The 10,679-nt window shown below is 47.8% G+C and overlaps 1 protein-coding gene across 4 annotated transcripts in view; it reads right to left on the reverse strand.

Annotated features, from left to right (window-relative positions):
* magi3a (membrane associated guanylate kinase, WW and PDZ domain containing 3a) overlaps positions 1-10,648 on the reverse strand; it is a 49,579-nt gene extending 38,931 nt beyond the window's left edge. For 3 of the 4 annotated variants that reach the window (XM_053848276.1, XM_053848279.1, XM_053848278.1), the window contains exon 1: positions 9,738-10,648. In XM_053848276.1, the coding sequence (XP_053704251.1) occupies positions 9,738-10,074 (337 nt within the window). In that variant the 5' untranslated portion in view covers positions 10,075-10,648. The remainder of the gene's footprint in view (positions 1-9,737) is intronic. The other variant, XM_053848277.1, reaches the window with a different exon arrangement.
* Between the last annotated feature and the right edge of the window lie 31 nt (positions 10,649-10,679).

The following is a 10,679-nucleotide window of genomic DNA, read 5'->3' on the forward strand; positions in this document are numbered from 1 at the left end:
TGTTTTTATAATAAGAATCATTTTAATGATGTGTCTCTGTATATATGTTTAAAGTCAAAGCGGGATTCAGTCATCGCTAGTGCAGTCATGAGTGTTTTTCCCACTAAACTTCCGTGTACTACCGCGGTACTGAGCGCTTCTCATCATGGACGTGATTGTCGTGACATTTGTGTCAAGCCATTATCTGCAATTTGCCCTAATTCAGTGACTTAACAGTGCCTCCCTGCAGATGGATGGGCGGGTCCAGTGTGGGCCACTCCCTCCCTGAGACCCGCTACCCTCCGTCCCCCTGCACCTGCTGCAGTATCAGAGCTAAGTTGCCGGACACCCACAAACATCCTGGACACACACACAACAGGGAGTTGTGTGTTCTTCAGCACAATCAATACATAACACTGACTGGTGTGTGTTGTCAGTGAGTTCATGTGTATCACGTTTGACTGAGACTTGCCAACAGACAATTGTCGGTCGGTGAGTGAGTTAGAGGTGTTAATAAGCAGCTTGCAGCATGTGGGAGGGCTGAAGTCATGGTTCCTGTGTGTGTAATCATGTTGTGTATCTCAGGTTTCTCTCAACAAATGTAATTTCAACGACTTTGGTCTCCAGTGTCGCACATGTACATTCATGTTGTGCTCATTATTGTGCGAGCATGCGCGATTGCTTCTGTTCAAGTTTGTATTGAACAAGTGTGTCTCCGGGTTCCAGGTATGTTTGTTTGTGTGTCCATTTTGTTCATATCTGTGGACACAGTCACCCGTTTTCTGGTTAGTACTTGGATGAATGTATCCATTCATAATTTATGTGTCCATTCACCTGATTTGTGTGTGTACATGCATGCAGTAAATGTGTGTGCGTGAGAGAGAGTGTGTGTGGGAATATTTATGTGTGAGGTCTCTCAGTATCATTGTGTGTAACTGATCCCGCCCCGTCTCATGTTAGATACCTTACCAGTGCGTCAACTGTTGCCATGGCGACCTCAGATGGAAAGATGAATTCTAAAACTTTGTGGCAGCAGAGTGACGCCGACAATCTCCTCCCATTGAACATGTCGTTCAGGAAAAACCAGCCTGGGAAACTCAACACTTCAGAAACTCCCCCGAAACCAACAAACGAGTGCGGCGGGTTCCTCGTGCGTCTTCGTCCCCAAGGAGACAAAGAGCCGGTGTCATGGCGACAGGCAGGTAAGGCTGCACCTGCTGCCCCGCCACCGAGGGGCCGTCGTCTCGGTGACGGGCTTTAATTTCACATCAAAAGTGAAGCGTCCGCATTTGATGATGTTTTCTTTGAAGAGAACCCAGCCAGGGAAACATGCATGGACTCACAATCGAAGGCTAGAGGAGCAATGAGACACAGCCACTTCTCTCAAACACTCTCCACATCCGAGCCACAGGCTGACAAAGAGCTGGTCGTCAGAGCGGAATCTGTTCACCACCACAACACTCCTCACACATGGGAGCAATTGAATTTGTTTGAATATGTTTCCCGTCATCCAACACACCACAGGCTTCCCACAGGTCTTTAGGTTTGAACGGGGAACATCTCAATAATTTCCCGGAAGAGGTTCTCAAACATGGAACGTGCAAATGGAGCGTGCCTGAGAGTGACCTGTCGGTGACCTGTCAGATGAGGGACACCTTTTCGTGCGACTGGTAAATTAGTGACTTTAAATTGTCTGTAGGTCTGAGTGCATTTGTCCTGCGATGGTGTCCCCACCAAACATCCAAAGGTACTGAACACCACCAAACCTCATGAGGGAATGAGGGAAGAAAACAAATGAAAAATGATAGACTAAAAATACAGTACTTGTTGAATGGCTCTGATAGTAACGTAAGAACACAACAGCCCTCGTGACTCAGTCACGCATCTGGTGCGTTTTGGCTCCCGACACAGACAGATTTGGGGCTTAGATGAGATCGGAGGTGGCAGAAGGAGATGATTCTTCGGCTTCATTCCTTTGGGAAACTGGATCAGAAGAAGGATTTGAACCATCTGTCACACCTACGATCTGCAATTGATACTAATATTGACAATTTTAACAAAGGAGCCTCACAAAGTTATTTGTGCCATGGTCATCAAATCTCACACATTCGCTTCAACTCCTGCCTGACTGGGCAGAGGTGTTCATGCTGCATGGTTTGTCATCCATCCCATCATCCCATTAACTCGTTCCCCCGGTCTGATCTTCTCGCATGTGGACGACGGAAACAGAAACTCTGTGTGTGAAAAATTCCAGGGATTCTGGTCGAGTGACATCACAGAGGTCCAGGAATGCGCAACACGACGGAGCAGAAACCAACAACACTGATCAGCGAGAAAGTGACAGCACGTGAAGCAGGAGACGCAGGTCTTTCAGGACTGTTGACATTTTTTACACACACAGGTGAGCGCGCCGCTCGCTCCACCACATTCCTCCAGGCTTTCAAACAGAAGGCAGCCAGGGAGAGGTCATGAGGTGGAAGGATAGTGAGCTGAAGGTTGCCGGTTTGCAGCCACTCACAAGCCTCTAGAAGCATCTAAGCTTGTTGTGTTTTATTAAATCAGTGATACATAGCCAGAATTGTTTCCATCATGGACACACACACACAGATCTTGACGCACATCACATCTATTGCTAACCTGAATAAACACATTTAAAACACACATGGTGCGAGAATACGGAAACGCACACACAGGCAGGTTCTACGAACACTCACACTTCCTGAGATGTATTTTAGCGCCGACTACGATCACCTGTCAGTCACAAACTACAGGGACACAACACTTCCACAGCACCTTCATCGTGAAAAGCAGATTGTGATCAGTGTGTCGCAAAGAAGCACCTCCTGACACTTGCAGTTCAATATTTGTCCAAGATCAACTGAACAAACGGCTCTGACTTTCACTTCTGAAGCTATTACATAAACGCAGGAGATAAATGGTTGAGCTGCAACCTGGAGGGAAAGTTCCTCCAAAGATAAGAGATCGACAGGAATATTGAACAATAAAACCAAAATTAGATCAAAACGCAGACAGAGAAATAAAGAAAACTGAACTCTGAAAATATGGAATAGTATTAACATTTTACATTGAAACTGGAGGAGAAAGAAACTTTAATTTAAGTGTTAAATTACTTAGTTGGAGTATGTATTGATACAATAAAGAGAAATAGGAAAGACGCAGAAAGATGCAGAAATGTCAAAGTCTCTTTAGAGAAACAAAAGCATCAATAACCTAAATAAAAGCAGAATTTATACAATTAAAAGCTGAAGGAATTCTATTTAAAGTGAAAATGAAACATGTACAAATATAATAAATGTGTTTAAGGGTCATCAATGAGTAAAAGTGTAGGGCAAATGGCCAAAGGAAAAGCTGCGATTATAAAATTATACAGAGCAAGAAAATGGCAGGTTGGGATTCTTAAATGGAGTAAACGTCGTTGTTTTCCACCTCAAACACATCAGTCTCAGCTCCGAGTGATTGTCGGTGTGGCAGCAGCGGTGGGTGGCGAAAGCGTGCTCCTGCATCATAATGTGTCTTCAGTCCAGTCCAGAGATTTGTCAATTTGCGTCCCAGGATTAGAGTATCAGTAGAAAATAAGGAGCGCGCTGAGGAGCTGCATACTGAGCGGCCAAACTGTCAGGAGCGATAAGAAGCCGCTTGCTGGCGCCGCACTCACGCCAGCATCCTGAAGACGGCGAACGCTTCTGGTGTTTTCTCAGAGATCAGAACCCTCGGGTGCTGCGTCCCGCGGAACAGGGACGAGACTGGAGCTGATCAATAACCTGTTAGTGGAGCTGAGGAGCAGAGCGGGCTAAATTGGTCCGGGCCAGAACGCAGCAGCCATGAATTCTAATCAGGACACTCTGGGAGGCTCATCTCAAACAACTGAAGAGGGAGTAATGATGCCGCAGGAAACAAACCTTCGACTCTCTTCAAATGAACACGACACAGACAAACAGGATTTGTTTTCCATCACAGAACTCGCTTCCCCTACTCCGACCAAGAAAACCAGAGATGTTCCCGAGGCAGAGTGAAGACACACTACGATCTCTTAACCTGCTCTCCTGGACCTCAACACGCCAGACCATCTGTGTTCACAGCAGAAGGTCTCACGTCAGAAGACATCAGCGATCAGCACCTAGCTTCCTCCTCCACACCTTTGACAACAGTGTCATGTGAGAGCTTGCATGGAGCAGACACGGCTGCGGGAGATGTGGGCCGATTTATCATTTGCAGGGAAGACAAACGCCAGCTGAGCACGGCTTGTGCAGCCGCACCATCCATCATCGTCTGGTTACTGACCCACAAAACTAACTCCAGAGATCTGGAAGTTCAACAAGGACAGAGCGGAACAGGCAGCCTGAGGAGGTCCACTTCAGGACCTTGATCCACATTGAAGTTGGAAACTCTTTGTTTAAGCACTTCAACTTCCAGATCATGTTCTTATACGTGCCATCCTGAGCCAGAGCTGGAGATGCAGACCCCGATAAGCCAAGAGACACCTGGCTGAGACGAGCTTTTAAAAGCATGGCTCTTCTGATGTCACAGAGCGGCGCACTTCCTTATATGGTCTGAAGTGACTTGTGAGTCATGACTTCTCGTTAGAACCTACACACATCCAGCAGGCCTGAGAAGCGTGACGACAGCGTCGATGTTGTGTGGGGTTTGGATCCTCCATCAGTGACATCATTCCTCCACTCAGAATAACATTTCTCAGTTTGCTGGACCTTCAGCAAGCACCCGACACAGCACCCAGTGATGTCGTGACTGTGGCCTTTCTCAGAAACAAAATTCAATCGTGCACCAACACATGCACTTGATAGACTCCTCCACAGGACGTCAAACTGACAAGCAGGTCGACTGTGATCGACGACACGATTATGTAAATTCTACAAACTCATCTCTGCTGACGACCTGCGGCTGCAGCTCACAGATGAATTAAACCCACAAGCACGGACTCCACTGGACCCGAAGCTGTCGGAACTCAGCTCATTTCCTGACGCAGGAGAGACACAATCACTTTGCAATTTTGCGAAGATGAATGGAAATGGGATGACAGACGTCTCCACTCACACTTCCTCAATCTCGTCGTCACTCCTCCCTCCATGACCCACTTCTCTCTGCACGGCACCACTGCCTCCTATTTTAATCCCTCAGAAGAAAATTCTTCTCAGGATGTGCAGCTGCTTCTGATCGTCTGGCTGCTCCCGCTCGCAGTGGGAACTTCTCGCCCAGAAACAAGCCTCTTGAAACGGAACGCTGCAATAATGAAGATGGTGCTTCACTCTGTGCTGTGCACATCTGGATCTGACTGTTTACTGCATCATTACGCTGCTGCAAACTGTTGCAGACGAGTCTCCCACCCCAGATTGGCCTGTGTTGTAGAGGATCTAACATCTACGAGACTTCAGAGAGGAACCTGAGAGTATGAGATACACCGGATAGATGAGCATCTCCTCCAGGGAACGGAAACACACTGTGGTTTAGGTCAGCTTTGACTGCAATATTCATATCAGTTCATGGCTGTAGGACAGTGAAAAATGTGCTGAGTCAGTACAAAAGTAAGATGAGACACGACTGTTAGTGACTGAACAGTTCATCACACGCTAGTTGGTCACAAGGCAGCTTGTTGTCAGCTACCAATGATGCAATGTTTTGTCTTCAGAGAGTGCACCAATGATCCGATCCAGCAGTAGATGCACCTGAGTCAGTCAGTCTCTGCTTTTCTCACGCCCGTACTGACTTGTCACAGCGGCAGTGAACAGTGTTGGTGATTCAGCTCTGTCTTCAAACTCTCCTGCCAAGAGTCGCCGCCTGCAGCCAGCAGCTGCGCCGAGCTGCCGGCTGGCTCGACTGCAATGCGGCTCATCCGACTGTGAGAGCCGAAGCCAGGTGGAAGCGATGAAGAGGGATGTTGCTCAACATCTTGAGGAGATGTGAGCATCACTGGCAAACTCCCAGCTCTTTAAAAAAAAGATGTTTCCACCACACACTACAGCTCTGTTTCACTGACCTGCAGTTTCACTTGATGACAGAGACGCAAATGAACGACACAAGATTTATCATCCGTCGCTCAGTGAGAGGAGGGGGACACACTGGAAAGCTCAACAATTAGCAAGCCAACACCAGGTGATCTCAGAGAGTTTTCTCTGCCACGGCCCTCAGCTATACAGTCGATAATGACGATGCCTTCAGGGACCATTACATATACATTTACTGATAAGTGAAGCTGGTGAGCAAAGGTTGGCAATTGATTTTCATTAAGTCACATTCACCATGAAACCTTTGCGTTTAAAATGCAGAGTACTTTGTAATTATTCATAAAGTGAATGAAAACAACAATAATTGTGGCAAGAACAACAACAAGATGCAAGAACATTCCCAAAGTTGACCCTAAAAATTAGGAACAGAAAAGGTTTTACTTGAAAGTTTCAACGTGTTAAATGAATATAGAAGAAAGAACCAAACAACTCATACTTAAAAATGAAAACACTGAAGAGCAACATGAAAAAAATGGAATAAAAAGTGTAACAAAGAGTAAAAAGGTCCTTGTGAGGAATACACAAAGTGATCATAAATTGGTGTCCTGAGGTCTGGAAAGATACAGGCCCCACGTGGCCCAAGTTCAGAGAATCACAGGAGCCTAAATAACAAGCAGAGGAAGAGTCTCAGTATTCAGAGCTGCTGTCACGACGGCTTCAGGAGCTCCTGAGTTCAGAGACGAAGGGAGAAGTGTGACGGCAACAAGAGCGGAGGGAGGAGAAGGAGGCGGATGAGGCGGCAGGTGCAGCACAGTGATACACGTAAACACTAGGAAATCAGATGCAGCAGGAACAGAAGGATGTCAGAAGATCTAAATATACTCCCTGAATGCTGAGCAGCTTCTAAGTTTAGAGACGGGCAGAGAGCGAGAGAGAGTCAGAGAGAGGGGGTTCTGAAAGTTGACGGCAGCAGGAAAGGAAGCGCTCTCTTGTTCAGCCGTATATGAACGGTACACGTGTATGAGCAGCACGACATCAGACGCTTGTTTATGAGCGAGCTTGTTGATGTGATCAGTCTCATCAGTAGCACCTCAAGAGGCTCCCGCAGTAAAGGGGCTGTCAGCCGCCAGTGGGTTCAGATAGACACCTGACAGGAGGATAAAAGCTGTTGAGCTCTCGGAGGCAACAACAAGCAGATTCCACAATATCAATCAATGAGACACGATCCCCTCCACTGTCAAGCCACCCCTCAAGGTTACTGCACGTTGCAAAAGTGCTCGGTCAGGACCAGCTCTGAATACTAATAACGTGGCCCTGCAGCTGGTCTACAGCCTGAAGTCCTTCTCACCACCAAGACCACGTGTCTTTATCAAACCTCCAACAACAATTACTCTCAAATCTCAGGGCTCCTCCTCACCACCACTCACAGCTCTACCAGAGCATCTCACACCTGATGCTCTTCACCTCACCCGGGCATCAGGACGCCATCCATGATGGATGAAGCCTGAATTAATGATAAGGGAAGGACAGCAGAGCCTGCTGGAGCACATGAAGAAAGACGATCTTCCTCCAGTTGATTTGATCAACTTTACAGAAGGCACTGACATTTGACACACATACACACAAGTCTTCAGCCAAGAGGATAAAGCTCTTCAAGGAAGGGTCACCAGGTCTGCAGTGACAAAAGAACAAGCATTTTCTCTGTCTGTACTTGGTCATAAGAAGACAAGTTCGTTCACCATGCAGAGACAAGTGAGGTGCTCAACTGAGGGAAGGAGGACCCAGGTCACACTGGAGATATGAAGCCTCTCAGTTCCACAACTCAGTGTGGAACTCCCCTCCAAACAGCTCAAGGAGGCCTCTGGGGAGACAAGTCTGGCCCTTACTTCAATTCATTAAATAGCACATTATTGAGAAGCTCACGCCGCACGTACGTCAGCTTTGGATTCAAGTTAAACTGCACGCAGTTCATTAAGGGTGACGGATCATCGAGTGTTGAAAGTCACAAAACCAGAATCGATACTGTAAATATGCAACTTGAAACAGAACTGGAGCCTCCTCGTCCGCAAACATGTCCTTATCAGATGCATCTTTATAGTCAGCACTTTGCATGCCAGGAATTCAACATTGGTTGCTCACCGCACAGTGACAGGACAGGAATGTATAGCACTGTATTCCAACACAACTTCAACTCTTTCACCTCAATTGGGGATGATATCCAGCCTGCAGCCCAGCACAAATACTTTCACCACCTCGATATCTCAACAGGTATGAGAACTAAGCAGCGAGCAAACACACACCTGCGAACCCGCCAAACCGCAAACACGGCAGACAGCGACGGTGTCACCTGGTGTTGCTGCTGGTTTCAAGGATACAAGCTTAATTGATCCAATTACTCCTGGACTCACCTCCACGCGTGAAGGAGTCGGCCAAGCACACACAGATCCCTGGTGCGCTTAGCAGAGGGATCATGACACTGCAGGGAATCTCACAAAGCACCAAAACCTGTTCGCCAGCAAGAGTGTGCAGGAAGATTACACTGTTGACCACATTGCAAATTGATAATAGCCCCAAAAACAGAAAGCATCTCCCCAGGCAAACGCTTCATAAGTGCTGTGGTGTCAAACTAGCAATACACAGCATACACAAATGCAAGCTTGTGCCAGTTCACACAGCTCATAGTCCACTTTGACTAGAGGTTTGTAGAAACAATCGTTTTCTGTGATCTTTTTCTGTCCCTGGTGTTTTCACTTCGTGTGAACATGGCCCAAGTCATGATGCAACACTCACGTGAAATGTTCTGTAACGCTAGATCTCCGACTGCACATCTGAAGGATGACAACTGCGCTAGTGGTACCCGCACTGTACCCAAACTGCACTGCATCAATCCAGCAAACGTGAAAAAGCCTGACCAAAGTTAGTGCACACATATTCATGAGGTTCAAGGCAAGTGCACATCCATCTTAAATACTTTTTCGTTTTGAATGGATTACAAAGCATGTGTCAGTTATTCACACAACTCACAAAGAATGAGTGAAGTTCACTAAGCAGCCGATGCTGAAGCTTGTTTAAGCGAATCAACTTTTGTTTCTTCTGATGTAAAAACAGCTGCAGGAGTGTTTGTCTGGTCCTGGGTGCTCTTTTGAAGTGAGAGCAAAACACACAGGATCTTAGTTGCGCTACTTCACCAGACAAAACACCACCTGGACTTGGAGCAGCAGACTTTGTTGGGAGTGAGTCACGGAATCAATTGGTGCCACAAACATCAAAATAGATTTTACAAACAACATACTGACATGGAGGACAAACGACTCAGGCCAGCACCTCAACAAGCATGGAATCACCATCCACACAGTCATCATCACACATGCCAGATTATGTCATCGGTGTTGTGTTCAGTTGCACGTCTGTGAGGCTACACTAGTGCACAACACAAGAGCTGGATGTGTGTGGAGCCAATAGAGGTTCGACTTTGGGTTAAAACTGGTAGAATTGGAGCTGCACAAACAAGCACACATGTGATTCCTGTACCTGCACAAAGGTCAGATGATGTGCAGCTGTGATAACAACATAGTTGGGAAACTGCAGATGAGAAGAAAGTCAGCTCACGTCAGAGATAACAGAGTAACTGAGAGATGTATCAAAGCGGGTCATTGTTAGTTGATCCTCATCTGACCACTACGCGGTGGTCCACTTGAGTTAACAACATAACTGTGCAGTCGGAGCACGAAGCAGGAGGGTCGCTCCTGGGCTTCTCAGTGGGGTCAGAACACCTACCTGGCTTCACGGTCTTGAGGCGAACCGGTTCTCTGAAGTGTCTGATGACCGCCAGTGTGTCTCGGTTGGTGAGTCCACTAACCGGGGTCCCGTTCACCTCCAACAGCACGTCCCCGCTGCAGGGGAACCTCCCGGCAAGGCACACCAGCGCCTCCGGTGCGAGCTGTCCGAGGTAGGGGAACTCTCCGAGCTCCGCTCCGCCGCGGACCTCCACCACGGTCACCAGCTCCCCGGATCCCCCCCACGACACGCTGCACTCCTGGACCTTAGCGGACCAGTGCTTCTTCTTCTTCAGGGTCTTGGACATGGTGGTGTTGGCGGCACCTGGGTCAGTCATCCGGCTGAAGGGTTCAAATCCGGCTGGCGGTGATGGATGTGTGGACCATCTCCTGCCTGAGGAGCAGGATCAGCTGCGTCAGTGCCGCATTGAAGCTGCTGCTCGGTCTCGAACCGACACACTCCACTCCAGTTGTGAAGAAGCTGCAAGATCCAGAGAGAGAGGAAGCGTCAGGGATATCCTTAGTAATCCAGAGCGGGCTCCCGGAAAGCATGGAAACTCCTTCATTCAGAAGAAACTTGAGCCAAACGGCAGCAGCTTCTCGGTCCGGGATCAAACCTTCATCCAACTGGAAGCAAGTCCGCGCACCTGTCCTGCTCTCCAGCCGCCGCCTCCTCTCCTCCCCCGGGATGACATCAGCAAAACATCGCTTGGAGACGGAACAACATACCTGGACCGAGAGGGAAGACGGCGAATTCCGTCCAGTCGGGTTGAGCTCTGTGTCCTCGGTTGTTGTTTTTAAAGTTAACCAACTTCCATGAAGGTTTAGTTTTAACCACAAAAGCGCAGAAACACACAGGAGGCGAGACACACACCAACACCCACTAACACACTTCACAACTTTTTTTCCGTGTTCCAGCCTTGACTGACAGCACTCTGGGCCA

This window comes from Synchiropus splendidus, chromosome 18, assembly GCF_027744825.2.
Source record: "Synchiropus splendidus isolate RoL2022-P1 chromosome 18, RoL_Sspl_1.0, whole genome shotgun sequence".
In the NCBI taxonomy this organism is placed as follows: domain Eukaryota; kingdom Metazoa; phylum Chordata; class Actinopteri; order Syngnathiformes; family Callionymidae; genus Synchiropus; species Synchiropus splendidus.